The sequence below is a fragment of the Zeus faber genome (genome assembly GCF_960531495.2).
Source record: "Zeus faber genome assembly, chromosome: 4".
Lineage (NCBI taxonomy): Eukaryota > Metazoa > Chordata > Actinopteri > Zeiformes > Zeidae > Zeus > Zeus faber.
Window position 1 is genome coordinate 31,867,177 of NC_137191.1, and position 21,857 is coordinate 31,889,033.

At 47.3% G+C, this 21,857-nt stretch overlaps 1 protein-coding gene across 1 annotated transcript in view; it reads right to left on the minus strand.

Annotated features, from left to right (window-relative positions):
* Window positions 1-19,178, minus strand: part of slc43a1b (solute carrier family 43 member 1b) — a 40,472-nt gene extending 21,294 nt beyond the window's left edge. The window contains exons 1-5 of the mRNA XM_079999152.1: window positions 18,966-19,178; window positions 8,297-8,452; window positions 6,446-6,629; window positions 4,813-4,868; window positions 4,473-4,549 (exon numbers count right to left, since the gene is read on the minus strand). Coding sequence (XP_079855278.1) covers window positions 4,473-4,549; window positions 4,813-4,868; window positions 6,446-6,629; window positions 8,297-8,450 — 471 coding nt within the window. The 5' untranslated portion in view covers window positions 8,451-8,452; window positions 18,966-19,178. The remainder of the gene's footprint in view (window positions 1-4,472; window positions 4,550-4,812; window positions 4,869-6,445; window positions 6,630-8,296; window positions 8,453-18,965) is intronic.
* Between the last annotated feature and the right edge of the window lie 2,679 nt (window positions 19,179-21,857).

Genomic DNA, 21,857 nt, shown 5'->3' on the forward strand with positions numbered 1-21,857 from the left:
CGGCGGAAATCCTACGCGGGAACACTCGCAACAACAACAAAAATGGAGTCGCTGTTCCACGAGCCGGCCCACGGAGGAAGCACCGAGGTAAACGAGGCGGCATTCGGGTCAGAATGAGGACGCAACCTTTCCGTCCACCTCTGCCAAGCATCCTTCTTGCGAACGTCCAGTCCCTGGAGAACAAGATGGATGAACTTCGAGCGAGGATTCAATTCCAGCGTGACACGAGGAACTGTTGCGTCCTCTGCCTGACGGAAACATGGCTGACCCCACTGGTGCCGGATGAAGCCATACGTCCAGCCGAGGCCTTCTCCGTGTTCCGCGGCGACAGAACGGGAGAGTCGGGGAAATCCAAAGGTGGAGGCGTCTGCCTAATGGTAAACAACCGCTGGTGTAACGCCAACAACACCAAATTCCTCTCCCACTCCTGCTCGCCGAACCTGGAACAGCTGACCATACTATGCCGTCCATTTTATCTCCCCCGGGAATTCAGCACGGTCATCATTACAGCCGTTTATATCCCACCGCAAGCGGACACCGACGCAGCTCTGTCGGTTCTGTACGATGTGTTGTGCGGATTTCAGAACAGACATCCCGACGCGGCTGTGGTGGTGACTGGGGACTTTAACAGGGCCAACCTGAAAAAAGTTCTGCCGAATTTCCACCAACACATCTCGTGTGCCACCAGGGGAGACAGGACTCTGGACCATTGTTACACTCCTTACAAGAACGGATACAAGCCCGTGTCGCTTCCTGCTTTCGGGAAATCAGATCACGCCGCGATCTCGCTGCTTCCTGTTTACAGGCCTCTGATCGCGCGGGATCTGGTGATGACGAGGGAAGTGAAGCGGTGGACGGACCAATCAGAGGCTGCGCTTCAGGACGCTCTGACTGACGTAGACTGGGACGTGTTCCAAGCGAGTTCAAGTGACGTCAGCGAGTTTACGGAAGTTGTAGTGAGTTTTGTGGCTACGCTCGCGAATGAAATCGTTCCCACGGTGAAAGTTCGGATATTTCCAAACCAGAAACCATGGGTTGATAAATCCATCCGCTGCGCTCTGAATGCGCGCACGGCCGCCTACAACGACGGACTTGTATCTGGTAACATGGACAATTACAAAGCGGCGTCGTACAATCTGCGGAGGGCGGTGAGGGACGCCAAACGGACGTACAGAGACACCGTGGAGCTGCAGATGGAGCGGGGGGACACAAGACGCTTGTGGGAGGGGCTGCGAACAATAACAAACTACAAGAGCAGCTCCTCCCCAGCCACGAGTGTGGACGCCTCCCTGGCCAACCAACTGAACTCCTTTTATACGCGGTTCGAGTCTGGCAGCAGCACCGCTAGCTCGCCGGCTAATTGGAGCTACACCGCTGGGGACAAGCGCGCACACTCAGTGTCCGTGCACGAGGTCAGGAGGGCTTTGATGCGGGTGAACACCAGGAAAGCTGCGGCCCAGATGGCATATCTGGACGAGTACTGAAGACCTGTGCTAACCAGCTAGCTCCGGTGTTCACCACAATATTCAACATCTCCCTGGCTGAATCAGTGGTCCCATCCTGCTTCAAGAGGTCCACCGTCGTTCCTGTCCCGAAGATCGCCTCTCCAACCTGCCTGAATGACTACCGTCCGGTGGCCCTCACCTCGGTGGTCATGAAGTGTTTCGAGAGGCTGATTAAGGATTACATCTGCGCCTCCCTCCCCCGCACCTTGGACCCGTTGCAGTTCGCGTACCGGCAGAACAGATCCACGGATGACGCGGTCTCCCAGGTACTGCACACCACGCTCACGCACCTGGATGGCCAGAAGGGGGCCTATGTGAGAATGCTGTTCATTGATTATAGTTCAGCTTTCAACACCATAGTCCCCACCAGACTGGCTGTCAAGTTGTTGGAGCTAGGATTGAATGCTCCGCTGTGCACCTGGATCCTGGACTTCCTCACAGGCCGCCCCCAGGTGGTCAAGGTGGGGAAGTACATGTCAAGCTCCCTCACCCTGAATACAGGATCCCCCCAGGGCTGCGTCCTCAGCCCCCTACTGTACTCCCTGTACACACATGACTGTGTGGCCAGGTCCAGCTCCAACACCATCATCAAGTTTGCTGACGACACCGTGGTCGTGGGCCTGATCACCGACTGCGATGAGAAGGCCTACCGCGAGGAGGTGGCTGACCTGTCACTCTGGTGCCAGGACAACAGCCTCCACCTGAACGTCAGCAAAACCAAGGAGCTGATTGTGGACTTTAGGCGTGGATCACAATCGAGGACGCACGCGCCGTTGTGGATTAATGGGACTTCTGTCGATAGGGTGAGCAGCTTCAGATATCTGGGAGTCCACATCACAGAGGACTTAACATGGACTGTTCATACAGACACTCTGGTGAGAAAGGCGAGGCAGCGTCTCTACCACCTCAGGCAGCTGAGGAAATTCCGGGTCTCGGTGAGGATCCTCAAGTCCTTCTACTGTGGAGCAGTGGAGAGCATCCTGACAGGCAACATCACTGCCTGGTTTGGGAACTGTACTGCCCAGGACAGGCGGGCCCTGCAGAGGGTGGTGCGTTCAGCTGAACGTACCACTGGAACTACCCTCCCCCCCTTGCAGGAGTTATACACCAGGAGGTGTAGTAGCAGAGCCCGTAGGATCATGAAGGATCCTCATCACCCCAACAACGGACTGTTTCAGCTGCTGCGGTCAGGCAAGCGCCTCCGCAGTCACGCAGCGAGAACAGAGAGACTGAGACGGAGTTTCTTCCCTCAAGCCATCAGAACTGTCAATGCTGACCTCACCAGGGGTCCTAACTGAGCCATGCACTAGGCTCCACTACCTACTGTACTGTATGTAGCATACTGTACCGCATACTGTATCACTGTTCAGGGTTGTTCGTGATGCCGTATTGCTGCGCCGTACTGTTGTATACTGTGCTGTATTATCCCAAACACTACCTCACACTATTCACATTCACATGCCACTTTAATTCACATGCCACTTTAAATGCACATATCTGTATATACATAGCCATATTCCTTCAACCTATTCCATTTTATTTCAATTTATTTTTTATTGTATTTTATTCTATATATTTTTTATCTTATTCTATAAGTATTCCACTTACTGTATTACGTTTTAGGAGTCAGTTAGTCGGTCTATTAGAAAGGAATTTTCTACTTTTTATTTTATTTTATTTTTGTACTTTTTCCTAGGACTTATTGTGTGCTATCACCGGATAGCGTTGCATTACATTTCACTGCATATATGTATGGAAGTATGTATATGTATGTGACAAATAAAAATCTTGAATCTTGAATCTTGAATCTTGTTTATTATTGTATATTATCACTATGGAACAATAATAGAACATGAAACTGTCACTGAGTTCCAATAAAATAGAATACCAAATTTCCCACCAAATTTCAGTATAATTCAACTTGTAACTCCCGCTGAGCTTAAGTAGGACACAACATATAACTAACATGGAAATGTCCAGTTCAAACTTCAAATGAAAGTCTTTAAGTGCAAATATCCATTTTTATTTTATTTATATGGTACTTTGCAAATAAATTGCAATAATTACAAAAAAATAAACAAATAAAATAAGGCCAACTCTTCACATTTTTGTTCACTTAGTTTTCCCATTACACCCTAACCGTGCATTAAACCAAGTGAATCAAATCGAACAACTCGTTTTGAATGACTCATCACAAACCGAGTCTCAAAAAAGAGTCTTTTCATCACGAGTGGAGCTCAGCTGTGACAGTGATTGATAAACAGTCTACACAATGTTAGAATATTGTCAGGCACTAATTTATCTAATCTTATTTGTTAACCTTGAAGTATCTGGCAAGAGCTGACATTTTCTTTCTTTTCCTCTATTTTTTGAGCGTCAGCTAAGCAAATACATTACATTAAGTTGGTATGAGTATTGGAGAATTTTTTAGGAGTACAGAACATGAGCACAATGTCAGGCGTGTAAATTTGACAAATATATCAATACATATGTGACACTGATCAGTCGGGGAAAACCGACCAATTGCGGTCACCGGCTGATCGATCGGTGCATCTCACGTTTTATATTTGAACATTACGGTCACAATTTTGTGCTTTATTATAATTCTCCCACTTCCCATTTGACCTCCCAATGCAGCATCACACCTTGGTGGATGATGAAGTACCACACAGTGCGTAGTAGGTATCAGTGGATGTTGAGTGAGAGGAGAGGGAGGGCTTTCAGAACCACAGGTAGTAGCATCTGGTCCAATCCGAGGGATGTCTAAATATTATAGTTTAAATACCCAATAGATGTACGGTATTGTTTTGTGTTGATTGATTGATTTCCGTCATTAAATTATAATAATATATATATATTATTTTGCGTAGTTTCAGCTGGCATTTCGTACCTGTGTATTTTGACAAAGAATTGCGTAGTTGGTACACAAATCCCCCAAATCTGTGTGGAAAATAGTGTGTATGTTACCGTGAGGGAGGTGAAGGTCAGGCAGATTCCGCCAAAGCCGTTGAAGGAGACAGCGATGAAGATAAGGGCGGAGAGCACTGATGGAGTGAAAGAATTAAGAATGAATGAGAAAAACGTGAAGAAGGGGGCAAGGGAGATGGAGTTAGGCCTGGTCCCGCATGTGGCGGAAACCAGTTTAAACTCGGGCTAAAAGCCAAATCATTCATCTTTAAACAGCTTATTCAAAGTATTTCTTTACTCTTTGACATATGACATATTTTGGCATTATTTTGTGAATTTCTTTTTTCTCATTTTAAGACATTATTGGCATTATTGGAGGATGCACGTGCACATGTCTCACCTTCAGGATTGTACGCCGCACCGGCGATCATTGCGCAGGAGGCCGCGAAACATGAACTGAAATGAAAATATGATTTCAGGTTTAATATAATAATTATTAAGGTGAGTTTAAAAATAGTAAAGAAGCTTTTTATAAATAAAAGTTATTTGAACAATGGACTTAAGCAGGGTACGCACAACAAGATAATCAAGCCGAACTTTGGGCCGATTCCCCACATCAGACAATCGTGGGCAAAAGTCACAATCTTTTGATGGTTCTAAAGATCGTGCCAGGTCATCTGTGGTGTGGGGTCTGTTACAAGGGTTTTTTACTTTCCCGATCTGGACGGAAGTCCGTCCTGGCCGTACCAATCGCAACTAGCAAGTATTACACATGTTCAATATTTTACGATCCCATAACCTGTAGAACTTGAACTTGAATGGGGAACCACGAGGATGGCCGAGGACACGGTCTGTGGATTGTCAGGTGGGAAAGACCGAGAGCCAATTGGGGGCCAACCTGACTGAAACGGAACAAGTCATAAACACAACAGCAGCCACGGTGGCAAATCCAAATGCTGCGAAGCATAAAGTGACATGTACAGTCGATGTTTATGCCGTCTCCGTGACTTCATCCATTCTTTTTTCTTTTTTCCTTTTGTATTTTTTGTCAAATATAGTGCAAAAAGTACCATCGCTAGTTCTGGTGTGTCGCCCACTATATTTCCGGTTTTGAGAGTTGGAAACTCTGGAATCTTGCGTAGCCACACCTCAAATCTTGTGTGGCTTCATGAGATTAGGACTCTGGTTGTTGGTACATGGAATTTGTTCATGTGTGGTGTGCTGTTTGGGCAAATTGTTGCTTTCCACACACCATAGGAATATGTGTGTTAAGTCTCTTTTTCAACATCTGTTAAGATTTGAAAAATCTTGTAGTGTGGGTTAGGCTTTAGATGGCATCTTTAGAAGTCTGAGGGTGCTTTCACACCTAACCTGTTTGGTTCGTTTTTAATCGAACCATGGTGCGTTTACCCTCTTGGTGCGGCTCGTTTGGAGAGGTGAAAACACCAAGCACCTCTACGGACACACAAGACTCCACCCGTGGAACAGACTGGCGGTTGTGAGATCCCAGACATTTACAATGGATGTCTGAAAGTGCGGCTATATTATTGCGTAAAGACTGTGAAAAAAGACTTTCGGTGAGCCCGATCAGCGTTACTGTACTGAGTTCAACAGCTGTTTGTCACTTTCATTTCCAGTTTTGCGTGGATATTTGGAGTGGTGCTTGTGTGTGCTTTTTAGTGTTTGTGATTCACGTTGTTACAATTGAAGATGACATCAAATGCGTGCAGCAAAGTGCAAATGTTGACGTCACCGCTGATAAACAACCTGTACGACCACGTGTCATTTGTTTACAGATTTTGGTTCGCTTAACACAGGACCGTGTGAACATTGACCTTACCTAATGAAAATTCATCAAAGTAGCAACTTGCTCTTGAATCGGACCAAATCGAGCAAACTATGGGTGTAAAAGCACCATTAAGAAGACATGAATGAAATGACTACATGTAATAATGTTTTCAGCGGAGCGAGACCACATCTTTTTGTGAAATTCAATTTAGGTTTGAGACACTGACAAACAATCTCGAATGTACCTGCCCAGGAGCCTCAGCGGTCGCGGGCCGTATTTGTCCATCAGGATCCCCAGGGGAAGCGTGGCCGCGCTCAACAGGAAAGAGCCGATGGTGAAGCCCAGGTTCAGCATCTCCTCCTGCTCTATGCAGCTCAGCCACTCACCACTCTCCCAGGAAGTAACGTTGCTGCTGACGGTCTCATTTTCTAGTAATGGACATGAAGTTAGGAGCAGAATGTTGAAATTGGACTAATGTGCGTGGTAATCATGGGATGCAAAGACAAAAAATGGTGTCCAGAACGACAAATTTTTGGATTAGTGAATCAACAATCACAAGTGAATCAACTGGGGGGGATAAATAAAGTTCTATCTTATCTTATCTTGGTTTCATATAGGCTTTTGTCAGATTTATGCATCCAGTCGAGGCTCTGGGATGCCTTGACATTTTTCGACCCTTGCGGACCGTTCCCAACCGACACTAAGCCACCATTGCTAAGCAACTGCTAAGTGGCGTTGCTTGAACCTACAGTAGTTTAAACTGCAAGTTACGCACCGATCAGCCACAACAGTAAAACCACCACTAATAACCACTAATATTGTGAAGCTCACCCTCGTGCTGACCCGTCGAGGCATTGACTGCACAAGACCTCTGAAAGTGTCCTGTGGTATCTAGCACCAAGACATTAACAGCAGATCCTTTAAGTCCTGTAAGTTGCGAGGTGGGACCCCCATGGATTGGACTTGTTGTTCCAGCACATCCCATAGATGCTCGATCCATTGGAGATCTGGGGAATTTGGAGGCCAAGTCAACACCTTAAACTTTTGGTCATGTTCCTCAAACCATTCCTGACCCCGGCCATCCACAAGATGAAGAAAACATGATTCATCAGACCCGGCCACCTTCTTCCATTGCTCCATGGTCCAGTTCTGACGCTCACGTGCTCATTGTAGAAACTTTCGGCAATGGACAGGGGTCAGTATGGATATTCTGACCAGTCTGCAGCTACACAGCCTGCACTGTGTTCTGACATCTTTCTATCATAGCCAGCATGAACTTTTCCAGCAATTTGTGCTACAGTAGCTCTTCTGTGGGACCAGATGGGCAAGACTTTGCTCCCCACATGCATCAATGCATCACTTGCCATTGAGCCATGACCCTGTTGCCGGTTCACCGGTTGTACTTCCTTGGACCAATTCTGGAAGGTACTAACCACTGCATACCACAAGACCTGTCATCTTGGAGATGCTCTGACCCAGTCGTCTAGCCATCACAATTTGGATCTTGTCAAAGTCGCTCAGATCCTTACGCTTGCCCATTTTTCCTGCTTCCAACACATCAGGTTCAAGAACTGACTTCACTTGCTGCCTAATATATCCCACCCCTTGACAAGTGCCATTTGAATGAGATGAGCAATGTTATTCACTTCACCTGTCAGTGGTTTTAATGTTGTGGCTCGTCGGTGTATACGCTTTATTTATCTATATATAATTAACGTTGGATGTTTCTATGTTCACTATTTATAAATAGGCTTGTTTATGAATTAACTTTGAAGATTTTGGAGGTTGTTGGCAGCCTGTCATTTAGTGAAAATTGCAAAGACAGGTTTTGGAAAAACAGAAAAAATAAAGTTGCAAGATGAGGTCTAGTGGCAAGCCTGGTTTGGTGCGAAACCCAGAGGCAGTTCATCTGACGGCTACTAGGGAGAAAGGATCCGACCATCATATATGCGTTTTCAAATTCTGCGTAAATCATGCTTTAGGGAATTTGGCATTCATAGATGCTATGCATGGATTTCACATGTGGGATTTGTTCCACAAACACATGTTTTCACATGAGAATTAAATGTGGTGTGTGCAGCAATCCTGGTTTTACCTGTGCAGAGGTGAGAGTAGAAGCCCTCGTTCTTGAGCATGATGAGCAGGGAGCCCCACCCCAGCAGCACAGCGGAGAACAACAGGTTCTCGATGACCGCAGTCACAGCCATCCACCACCTCCTCCGGTATGCTTGTGACAGGCTGGGCGCCATGACTGGGGAAGGAGAAGGGAAAAAAAATTAAACAGTATATTAAATAATAAAAAGTGATTTTCTTTCAAATTTCAATGGTCTGGAATAGAATAATATGAAAAATAGTCATACTATTTATATTCTACATATTTGACTGAATAATATACAGTAAACTGTAAAACAATGTTTACTGTTTACTTAGTTTAAGTTAGTACATAGTAATAATTTATGATTTAAATATATAAATGTATTTTTTATTTTTTTTTTATTTGATCTATATATATATATATATATATATATATATATATATGAGATGATATCATAATTGCTTATATTTACCTATCTTTTCTTTTATTTTCAAGTTTGTTTTTTTTCCACACTGCTGAGCTTTTTTTAAATTTTTTAAAATGCTCATTTGCTGTAAAATGCTATATTTATACATATTTTAATTTGATATTTTTCATTGCCATGTCTACATTTTTCTATTTTTTAGGCCCACCTGTATATATACATATATATAGATATACTGTATGGATATATATTTTTAACAAAGTTTATAGATTAAAATTGTCTTTTTATTTTAGGTTATCTTCACATATCTGTGTGTATATATATATATATATATATATATATATATATATATATATATATATATATATATATATATATATATATATATAAAATTGTAACTGCATTATTTACACTTTTTTAAGTTATAGCTTAGATTGTATCTGTATATATCAATCATTATACAGATATCATGAATATATGAATGGATTAATTATATAAATATGTATATATTATTTTATATATTATTATTTAAATTATATTATTTTATATATTTTATATTATTTTATATATTATTATATTATTTATTTTATATATTACTTTTTATGAGCAGTGTTAACATTTTCCTATTTTATTGGATACATATTTTTTTTATTTGATGTTACATTTTCTTTTTATGTTTTCCATTTGCTTTGGCAATGTAAATGTATTTCAACTCATGCAAAAATAGCCTTTTCAATTGAATTTATTTGAATTTCATTTAATTGAATTTAATTGATATTAGATGTTCCAGAATGGAAAAAGAATGGGAAGAGGAGATACTACACACGCATAAAAACCATTCAAACTTCATTTACCAGAGAAGGACAGAAGTTTCAGTAAGACACTCTTTTGACGTTTTTGAATGTCAAGAGCCACTATCACCCCCCCCCCCCCCTCCCCCGGCAGCACCGGCAGTGTTTCTGTCTCCTGTACTACTTTACACTCAAGGAAATTCCTTCTTTTGTGCAAGTGTGTGTGTGTGTGTGTGTGTGTGTGTGTGTGTTTGTGTGTTTGTATTTATCACAGGAGCTATTTATATCGACAGCAGGACCCCACACATGCAAACATACACACACATGCAGACAGACAAACCAGGGTTTTGGATGACCTCCGTGACACTGTCTACACCCCCCCCCCCCCCCCACACACACACACACATAAATGATGACATAAATAATGCAATGTAAAAAACACCTGAGACCAATTATAGACCATTGAAGTAAAAATGACAGTATCTTAGTTAGTTACAATTCAAACAAAATTCCCATAAGACCCTGTGGATTCAATGTTTTTGTTTTTTTGTGTGCACACTGCACACTTTCCCCCAAAAGGGTATGTTGGCCATTTTTCAACCCCAGGCTTGATTTCCAGGTTGTAGCACAACCTCACAGAACAGTTTATCATGGATAAACTTACCGCTTATTTGCGGAATGCAGTCCGATGGGGAAAACATAAATCTCAGTTTTTCAAAAACGAGGTCAAAATGTTGACAAACAAGCTTGATATGCTGTACCGGGGACAATTTCGCACATAGGTTTTTCGGGAGTTTTATTCACTCTTTTGCACTTCGCGCCAATCCGCTCTTTTGGCTAAATCTGCACCAACGTGAGTGACGAGACTCGAAACGTGACGTTGTGACACCGAATTGTTTTCTCCAATAGTGAAGTTAAAAATGGGAATGTCATAATGTTGTCAAACATAGTTTATACTGTTTGCGGTACCGAAGACAATCGGTCGCATAAAATCCCCAGTGTCTCCCACGAATGAAACAATCAAACAGTGTTAGTGTTAAATAAATATTCAAGTGTTTGGATGGTCCACATTTTGATACATACCATTAACGAAAAAAGGTGAAAAGCAAAGCAAATCTGTATAGGACTGTGCACAAAGTCATGTAGATTCATATCAGAAGAGAGAGAGCTCAGAGAGCTCCAAATCTTGCCATACTTGTAGTCAGGATGTATCTCTACTGACAAAATAAGTGAATAGCTCGCAGGTATGTTGGATATAGAGATGGAAGTAAGGCAAAAAAAGGCACTCATATACTTCTTAACATCTCTGCCATTTTGGGGGAAATATTCCTTGCCTGTCCGAGGGGCTTAGGAAAAGAGTCGAGGAGTATAAAAGTGGGCAAAGGGCTGTCGCAATACACCGACTGGCCATTATTGTAAGTGATGCGTTCTGTCACCAACATCAACGTCGCTGAGACGCAGCGGCGGTCCCATGACAGACAGCTGAGGGAAAGCGCTGGCGGGTGCCGAAGTGTTGGGCCCACGGCCCACCAGCGCCACTAGAGGCCGCCCTTGCCCCATCTGCAGCTCCCTACTCAAGCCCAATTGCACACACCTGGGATCAATTACCTGCACAGTATTTAGTCCCAGCTTCCCAGTCATTCCTTGCCAGACCGTCGACTAGCTTTCCCCGAGTTGTATCGCTATTGGCTCCCTTCCAAGTTCCTAGTGCCTATTCCTAGTTCCTAGTTTATGTCTCGTTGTCTCGTCTTCCCCTTACCCGCTTGTCTCCTCTTGTTGACCCAGTCTGTCTCTCTAAATCCAGCCAGCCCGGTTTACCTGCCTGTCTCCGCTCGCCGACCAAGGCTCTCCGTCCATCTCCATCCAGCCTGGTTCCCCGTCTCTCCACCCGGATCCTGGACCCCATCTCCTGGTTATCATCATCCCTGCCCTGCCCTGCTCCATCCCCACCCGACCGGGTCCCCCCGGCCAGCTCCACCGTCCCGGCTAATAAACATCCTTTGCCTGTCTCCCGTCTCCCTGTGTCGTGCGTTTGGGTCCCTTCCAGTTCTGGTCGTGACAGTACGGTCTGGCCAGGAAAACATGGACCCAGCCGACACAGAAGGGCTCCGCTGCGCACTCCGGGACCAAGGAGTGTTGCTTGGGCATCATGACCAGGCCCTCCGGGACATCGCGGAACACCTCCGGACCATCTCGGCTGTTGTCAGCAGCCTGCAGGGTCCTCCGGCCCCCGTGCCCCCCCCCTGCTCCTCCGACCCGCCCTCCTTCCCCCACCAGGGCTCCCAGCGCCTCTCTTGTCCCCCCTGAGCCCCACGTTCCGGCTCCAGCGCCTTATGACGGCGATTTCGGCACCTGCGGCGCCTGCGGCGCCTTCCTCGTGCAGTGCGCGGTGGTTTTTCAACAGCGGCCGTCGTCGTACGCCTCCGATAGTGCCCGCATCGCGTTCCTCATCTCCTCCCTGAGAGGCAGGCTCTGGCTGGGGTTCCGCGGTTTGGAGTCAGGGGGGCCCCGTGAGTCTCTCCTATGATCTGTTCACCTGCGAAATGAGGAGAGTCTTCGCCCACCCAGTTTGTGGCAAGGAGGCCGCCAGAAGACTCCTCTCCCTCCGCCCGGGTTCCCGTAGCATCGCCTCCCTCGTCGTCGAGTTCCGGACTCTAGCCGCAGAAAGCGGCTGGAATGACGGAGCCCTGCAGGACGTGTTTCAGCGCGCCCTGAACGATGAGTTGCGGGACGAGTTGCGGGACGAGTTGGCGCGGCGGGACGAGCCCATGGACCTGGACCAACTAGTAGAGACCGCAATCCGCCTGGACAACCGGCTACGGAAGCGCCAGCGCGAGAGGGAGGGGGCGAGCCTCCAGTCCGCGCCTCCCGCCTGGGCGGCCACGCCCCGGTCTCCAGCGCCCGCAACTCTTGGGTGCCTCAGAAGTCCCCCGACTCTCTCCGATGCCGAGCCAATGCAACTTAGTCGCTCCCGGATCTCCCCCGAGGAGCGAGCACGCCGCATACAGACCAGCGCCCGTCTGTATTGCGGCCGGCTGGGACACCTCCGAGCCACCTGCCCGGTCCGGCCACGAGAGGGCGACTCCTTGGTAGAGTTACGTTCCGGTCGCTCCAGCGCCAACCCTCTCTCCCGTCCGCTGCTCCCAGTTACCCTCTCGTGGGGAGACATAACACGCTCTTCCTCCGCTCTCATAGATTCCGGGGCGGATGCGAGGTTTCTCGACCAGGGACTAGCACGCCAGCTAGGGCTGACACCCGTCCCTCTCCCCGCAGCGCTCGAGGTCAAGGGGCTGAACGGGTCACATCTGACCCGGATTACCCACCAGACAGCTCCCCTCAAGCTGCTACTCTCCGGCAACCACCGTGAGTCTTTAAGGTTCTTCCTCATTGATTCCCCACTGTGGTGGTTCCCCGTGGTTCTGGGGTACCCCTGGCTCCAGACCCACAACCCTCAGATGGACTGGCGCTCGGGCAGGGTGAGCTCCTGGAGCACACACTGTCATGCCCACTGCCTCCGCTCGGCCTCAACCCCGCCGCCGGGTGCGCCGCCGGGGGCCCCCAAGAGCCCTGACCTGCCCTCGGTTCCATCGCAATATCTGGACCTGGCCCCGGTCTTCAGCAAGCAGGGGGCGCTATCCTTACCACCTCATCGACCCTACGACTGCGCAATCAACCTCCTGCCAGACGCCCCCCTCCCCGGCAGTCGCCTGTATAACGTCTCCCGGCCCGAACAGGAGGCCATGGAAACTTACATCCGCGACTCTCTCGCTGCCGGGATTATTCACCCCTCGTCTTCTCCGCTAGGCGCAGGGTTCTTCTTTGTTGCCAAGAAGGACAAGACCCTCCGTCCTTGCATTGATTTCAGGGGACTTAACGACATCACGATCAAAGACAAGTACCCCTGTGCCTTTCTGTCCGGCAGGCTCACACCACCCGAGCGCAACTATGACGTGGGTAACCTGGAACTACTGGCCGTCAAACTAGCCCTGGAGGAATTGCGCCACTGGCTTGAGGGAGCAGTCCACCCCTTCGTCTTCTGGACCGATCATAAGAACTTGGCCTATATCCGGACGGCGAAGTGGCTCAACTCCCGGCAGGCCAGGTGGGCGTTGTTTTTTGGCCGGATTAACTTCTCCCTATCCTACCGCCCAGGAACCAAGAACACCAAACCTGACGCCCTGTCCCATGTGTTCACGCCAGAGGAGAAGACAGGGGATCCTGAACCCATACTTCCACCCCTGTGCCTTTCCGCCACACACACCTGGGAGATCGAGTCCCTCGTCACCCAAGCGCAGGAGCACCAGCCCGACCCAGGTACCGGACCCCGTAACCGCCTGTTCGTCCCTGACTCCGCACGCTCCCAGGTTCTGCAGTGGGCCCATGCCTCCCGCCTCAGCTGCCATCCCGGGATCACCCGCACCCTGGCCGTCGTCTGCCAGCACTTCTGGTGGCCAACCCTGCTCCCTGACACCCGGTCCTTCGTCTCAGCCTGTCCCACCTGCGCCCGGTCCAAGACATCCACCCGACTCCGCTCCGGCCTCCTCCACCCATTACCCATCCCAACTCGTCCTTGGTCCCACATCGTCCTGGACTTCGTCACCGGTCTTCCACTATCCCGGGGCAACACTACCATCCTCACGGTGGTGGACCGCTTTTCTAAGGCGGCCCTGCCCAAGCTACCATCGGCGAGGGAGACCGCAGACCTGCTGCTGGCTGAGGTGTTCCGCCGCCATGGCATCCCGGCAGACGTGGTGTCGGACAGAGGACCCCAGTTCACCTCCAAGGTCTGGCGCGCCTTCTGCTCGGCCCTGGGGGCACAGGTCAGTCTTTCCTCCGGTTTCCACCCCCAGACCAACGGCCAGACGGAGCGGGCGAACCAGGAGGTGGAGGCCATGCATCGCTGCCTGACAACCACCAGCCCCACCTCCTGGAGCGACCAGCTGCCATGGGCCGAGTACGCCCACAACACCCTGGTGAACGCCTCCTCCGGCCTGTCACCCTTCCAATGCTCTCTGGGCTACCAACCCCCGCTGTTCCCTGCCCAGGAGGCTGAGATCGCCGTACCCTCCGTCCAGGCCCACATTGGTGGCTGCCGGAGGACGTGGAGGAGGGCCCGCTCTGCCCTACTCCGGGCCTCTGCCAGGTCCCAGCGGCAGGCGAACCGGCACCGTGTGTCCGCACCCACATACGTCCCCGGACAGATGGTGTGGCTCTCCACAAAGGACTTGCCCCTCAAGGTGGACTCCAAAAAACTCGCTCCCCGGTATGTTGGCCCCTTTCCCATTGAGTCAATCATCAACCCCTGTGCCGTACGCCTCCGTCTCCCTCCCTCCCTCCGTGTCCACCCTACCTTCCATGTATCGCTGCTCAAGCCAGTGGTTTCCAGCCCTCTCTCCCTCCCCACCGAGGCCCCACCACCCCCCCGCACCATCGACTGCCACCCGACCTACACAGTGCTGCGCCTGCTGGACGTGCGGCGCCGGGGGAGGGGCTTCCAGTACCTCGTGGACTGGGAGGGATACGGCCCGGAGGAACGCTCCTGGGTCCCTCGGAGACAGATCCTGGATGCCTCCCTCATCCGGGATTTCAACCGAACTCGCCCTTCAGGCTCCAGGTGTCCGCCAAGGGGCGTCCGTAGAGGGGGGGGTACTGTTAGGCCCACGGCCTCCCAGCGCCACTAGAGGCCGCCCTTGCCCCATCTGCAGCTCCCTACTCAAGCCCAATTGCACACACCTGGGATCAATTACCTGCACAGTATTTAGTCCCAGCTTCCCAGTCATTCCTTGCCAGACCGTCAACTAGCTTTCCCCGAGTTGTATCGCTATTGGCTCCCTTCCAAGTTCCTAGTGCCTATTCCTAGTTCCTAGTTTATGTCTCGTTGTCTCGGCTTCCCCTTACCCGCTTGTCTCCTCTTGTCGACCCAGTCTGTCTCTCTAAATCCAGCCAGCCCGGTTTACCTGCCTGTCTCCGCTCGCCGACCAAGGCTCTCCGTCCATCTCCATCCAGCCTGGTTCCCCGTCTCTCCACCCGGATCCTGGACCCCATCTCCTGGTTATCATCATCCCTGCCCTGCCCTGCTCCATCCCCACCCGACCGGGTCCCCCTGGCCAGCTCCACCGTCCCGGCTAATAAACATCCTTTGTCTGCCTTCCGTCTCCCTGTGTCGTGCGTTTGGTTCCCTCCCAGTTCTGGTCGTGACACGAAGACTACATGCTAACCTGTGTGTGTGTGTGTGTGTGTGTGTGTGTGTGTGTGTGTGTGTGTTGGGGCTGACAATGCAAATAGGGACAGATCAGTAGTTTATGTCAGGTGAAGTCTCTGGCTCTCATAACATACACAGAGAAAGATTATGTGATTGTTTTTTTTGACTGACTCTTTAAAATGCTACCATCACTGTCTATAGAAGAATGGTTCTTTGGGTTACTACACCGTACATAGGGTATCCTGGACAAGGCAAATTGAACACAAATGGGAGAATCAGAGCAATGGTTCTTCAATGAGCTTTGGTCTGCAAGGTTTGTTGTGGAACGAAGAAAGTTGTTATTCCAAGGCATCACCTGGAACACTCATTTTCAGTTGCAGTTGGGACAACTTGGCACCGATTCAAAACTGCTGGACTAAAGGGATATTTGAGGTATTTATTGTAAGTAGGACACTGAAAGCTTAAGTCTGCAATCAAATTCACTAGCCAGATATTAGTCAGGTATTTAAATGGAGATCATTTATTTTTGCAAAAGCAGGATACGACCCTAACAATAATATAATACGATAAAATAATAAGAAAACTGGTATCAATGTTTTCTTTTTTTCTTTTTTTCAATTATCATTATTATTGGGGGTCCAGCCCACATCCCTATTGTTATTGTTCGGATTTTCATTATTATAATTCTCCATGGCATCTTTCGGGCTATAAGTGTCTGGAACGCGACAATCGCTGGGACTACGGACATGGTTGAAGTCTCATTAGAACTGGGACATCACAGAAAATTTGTGTTTTCATCCATATTGATCCTCATTCTGAATTAGTGAAAAACCGATGAAATTTGACCAGAAGTAGCCGAACGTTCGTGCATCGCCGACACGCCAAAGTTCTATAACTTCCGGTCCGGTGGCGGAGTGAGATGAGTTTGTGGAGTAAGACGCTTTGCGACATCATCATCCAATTCAGTATAAATGTGCAGGTTATTCCTACAAACGCACATTCGCACCATGCAAGCTATGTAGTGTAGACTCCATCGTTTTGTAGTGGTTGCAAACTGCGCATCTGTGTGTGAGTGCGTGTGTGTATCGTCTTACCTACTTGACGTTGGTGGGGCTTTTCGTTTGATATTTTATCTCTTTTGCCCTTTTTGTGAATAAACACATTCTGTTCGCACCTAACCCAGTGCCATGTCCCTCCCCCTTATTTTGCGGCATTCAAACCAGTCTAATCTACAAAGTGTAGGAGTCCAAAACAGTCCCAAACATATGCCGTGTATGTGTCCTCACACATGGAGTTCGCTTGCAGCTCCAGAGCAAGGGATCTGAATCGTGTCTTATTTTATATATTTATAATCGTGTTTTATTTTACTTCCATGCGGGGTGATTTCCTTCCACAGAGACAACGTGAGGCAGGTGACTGTGGACTCCAAGTAGTAGACAGCCACCTTCTAATTTTAGAATTAAGTCACACACGCAACAAGTGTATCTGCTTGTGGTAGTAATTCTGCATGTCACAAGGTCTCTGAAAACTTGCGTCACCGCATCATTACGTCAGCCGATGCTGCCTTCAAAGGAAACCCGGAAAATGTTAACTAGTTTTCGTAGTAATGCTGATGTAAAGAGGAGCGACAGCACAAACTGATGCTATGTTCCATGGGAACTCGAAAAATTGTAATTGGTGTCAATACTGGATACTATTAATACAATGATAATTACTATGATTATTATTATAATTTTTTTATTTTTCTTTATGTATTTATTATTTATAAAATAAAACAGGTATCAATGTTTTTTATTATCTATTATTGTTATTTATTTATTTACTACTTTATCTATTTCTTTATTTGTTGTTACCAATATTGGAAATGTTGTAATGGCCCTGGTAAGGGCATTAACTGTTCTAGTTCAGTTCCGACCCCCAATCAATAATAATAATTGCATTTTTAAATACAGTATACTGTCGCACATGCACACAAGGAAGTCAACAATTTCGGCATAGAAGGAAAATATAGAAATGAAATATTTATCCTTGAAATAAAATCCAGATTTCTCCTTTTGAATGATCATGTTGTGATTGAGAAGAATCAAACACGGTAAACAGAGATGAGATAAGACACAGTGAGGTCAGATGACAAAAAAACAAAGATAGGGGAAGATTGATGGTCAAATAAATCAATGTACAACATGCAATGAAAGTCATGTATTGGTGTATTAAATGTATCATGTATGTGTATGTGTACGTGTGTGTGGGGGGGGGGGCTACGGTAATTTACATCATCGCTGTACAGACATGGGCAAGGTCAAAAAAACGCCCAGCACACACACACACACACACACACACACACACACACACACACACACACACACACACACACACACACACACACACACACACACACACACACACACACACACACACACACACACTTCCTACTTTGGCTTTACACCACTAGCAAGCCTTCATCTGATAGGTTGGTTAAAAGGTTAGTACAGGATGATGACTTTATGTTGTGACCTCAGACTGAAACACACTTTTCTTACTTTCTATTAATCCCCCCACCCCATCAAAGATTGTACAGCATATTTACACACACACACACACGCACGCACGCACACACGCACACACACACACACACACACACACACACACACGCACAAAATCATGTGTCAATCAATTTGTCAAGTATAGTCAGGTATAGTCAAGTGGAAAAACACAAAAACAAGTTTAGTCAGGGGTAAGTACACTTAAAACAGAGTAAATCAGAGTATGCATTAATTATATAGCATATTTAAAAATGACTTGCCATTACAAACCACGTTATTATGCACAAGCGCTTGAGTACAAACATTCACGCACACGCACGCTCTTGGCCGTTCAACATGTACCAATGTCTTGCAGAGTGAAAATCGATTTTTTACTTTTACAATTTGGTCACCCAACTGAGCTACGACGCTTCTAGCGGTTACCTGCTCTATTATTAATAATCTATTAATGCGCGTAGTTAAAAGTGACATAATAATAATAATAATAATAATAATAATAACAAGATTAATACATAATAATAATAATAATAATAATAATAATAATACTAATAATAATAATAATAATAAGATTAATACATAATAACAATAATAATAATAATAATAATAATAATAATAATAATAATAATAATAATAATAATAATAATACATAATAATACATAATAATACACAGTATTTAAAATGTACAAATCAGCATTAAAGTCTTACTTACTTCAACGTTTTCCCCCCTTGCTTTGTATTGTTTAAAAAAAAATCTATAAATTACTTTTCTTACTCTCTCTTTGAGATAAGCGAACCGATTTTATTCTCGTTGACCTATTGGCCACTACTTTGGGGAGTGGGTATTCTTTCTTTCTTTGAAGGACGTCTCAGCGTTGGACTGTTAAACACAAATGAACCCGATCATCCAACTTTTTCGTCTCTCTCTCTCTCTCTCTCTCTCTCTCTCTCTCTCTCTCTCTCTCTCTCTCTCTCTCTCTCTCTCTCTCTCTCTCTCTCTATGTCTATAAATGGAGCGCGTCTTGTCCCCCCCCCCCCCCCTCCCCCGCTCGTCCAGAGAAGTATCCCCCTCCCCCACCCCACCTCCACCACCGGTTATCCAAAACTAGTTGAGGGACCAGAGTTGTGGCTTTTCATTTAGGTTGATTAAAAAGATCAAAATAAACGTAGCAATCAACAAATGGAAAGGGAAACAAACAAAAAGTCTTCCCAGACTTCCCAGAACATCCCTCCCGAGCTATAGCTCCCCCATGTGGCTTACTGTAAAAGTGCCGTTTGAAAGAGTTCAAATTCAAATTAAACAATGCTTAATTGGCAAGCACAAAAATAACAAAAACAAATTAGTCAACAACTTGCCTAAAGACTCAAATTGGCTAGTGCCTGCTTGGCCTAAGCCTCTGATATCATTGAATCCTAGCAACGCCCCGGGCCCTCCTGAAGAGAGAATACACATCATGCAGACGTATCCTCCAATATTGACAAAAGATCTGTGAAAAAACAGCTGTCTGAAAAAGTGTCTGACTATCTGCAATAGAGCCTGTTTCAGTCTAAAGGAGGTTTTAGTGACCCGCATGGGGTCAACCGCTATACATTCTTGGAGAAGACATGGTGCTGGGGGAGGTCTGCTAAGCTGAGTATGACACAAGCCTTGACCAGGAGCCAGCGGAGGTGAATGCGGGTGGTGATGAAGTGCTGCCAGGTTTTTGAAGAGTACCTAGATGCAGACAAATCAGTGGACTTCAACAAGAGGCACCTCAGCAGGTTGACAGGATATCACGTGACCTCAGCAGCTTTTTCCCCTGTGAAGTAGCACACAGATTAATAAATAGATACAAAGTTCAAAATTATATAAAGTCAACTGACTCTCTTCAAGGCTTTATAATGTGAGTTAATGAGTTAATTTATTCATAATTATTTATTATAATTAATTGAGTTAATTTACAAGTCTTTATTCCATACACATGTATATGGAGAGAGGACTCTGACATGAGTGGTAGAGAAGTCAGTCTGGAAAGAGGATCTTAAAACTTTCTTTGATACAGTGTGGCAAACAAGGGCATGTGTAGGTATTGCACGATAATTTGTCTCATCGGCATAGGATCTGTATAACAATGTCTTTTCTTGTGACATTACAGGCTTCCTTTTTCCATTTGGGAGCAAGCACACTCTGAGATAAGAACGTGTTGCCCCTGTCCCTGGACATGCCTGGAGCGGGTACAGAGCCCCCATCACTGAACCTGACCAGAATGTGGACAGAGCCCTCGTCCCCGGAGACGTCCGTAACGGAGACAGAGCTCCCGCCCCCGGATGCACTCATAGCGGGTACAGAGCCCCTGTCCCCAGATGCACCCGGAGCTGTTAGGAAGCCCCTGTCCCTGGACGCGCCCGGAGCGGGTACAGAGCCCCCGTCACTGAACATGCCCTGAACAGGGACACAGCCCTCGTCGCCGGAGACGCCCGTAACGGAGACAGGGCTCCCGCCCTCAGACGCACTCATAGCGGAGACAGAGCCCGCTTGCCCGGATGCACCCAGAGCTGGTACAGAGCCTTCGTCCCTGGACGCACCTGTAGCGGGGACAGACCCCCACGAAGTCGCCACACTCCCCACCAGGCTCACACAAACCTTTCCTGGTGTTCGTTGTTACACCTGACAGCAGCAACACCAGTGTCGCTGGTGTTTTTTGATTGTTTGATAAATACATTTAATTAAACATTACATAAAACATTTAATTATATTTTGTTACTATTGCATGCATTAACTACTCCATGAACCATGTCTCTGTGCATGCGTTGAGAGGATGCTGGCATGTTTTTTTGCCGCTTCTGACCTGTGTGTTTACGTGTCTGTTTCATTGTTTCTCGTCTCCCCGAACTTTTGGCCATCGTCATCAACTTTACAACGGCAGAACCCTCAAAATGTCTTTTTAAAATTAACACACAGGAAAGAAAAAAAAAAGTGCTATCGCTATGTACAAAACTACTCTTCATGCAGTGGGGGCTGTGCTTGGGGCGGCGGAGGGTAAGCGAACGGGGGAGGAGGCGGGGGAGGATTTGGGGGCGAGGAGGTGGGAGAAAACGTGAGCGTGCAACGGCTGAGGCAGGGGTGGGTGCTGGGGGGGGCGCCCGTTCTGTTTTTGGCCCACTGCTGCAACTAACCAAGGCTATTTATTTTACTGTTTTCCCTGCTGAAACTGGATTGGCAGGTTGCCGGCTTGTCAGCTCCCAGCCCTGTCATCTCGCTGCTAGCCCTCCCTGCTAGCTTGCGCCGATCCCCGGACTTTCTGGCCATCGCTACTTCTGTTTCGGCCCACTGCTGCAACTACTTTAGCCTCAGTTCTCTTGCCCCCCTCAAAACCCGGACTCTCTCCATCATTGCCCTGCCCCGTGGTAGACCTCTGAGCTCCGCACCATGAAGGCCAGCGGCTGCCAGCTTGGGAGGCTCTACAAGAGATCTGGCCTCACTGTCCACCTCGAGGCCTTCAAACAACATGTGATCTCCTACAAAGAAGCTGTCTCCAGAACCAAGATCCAATACTACTCAATCCTCATTGGCAATCAGCAAAGCCACCCCAGAATGCTGTTCTCCACCATAAACCGGCTGCTC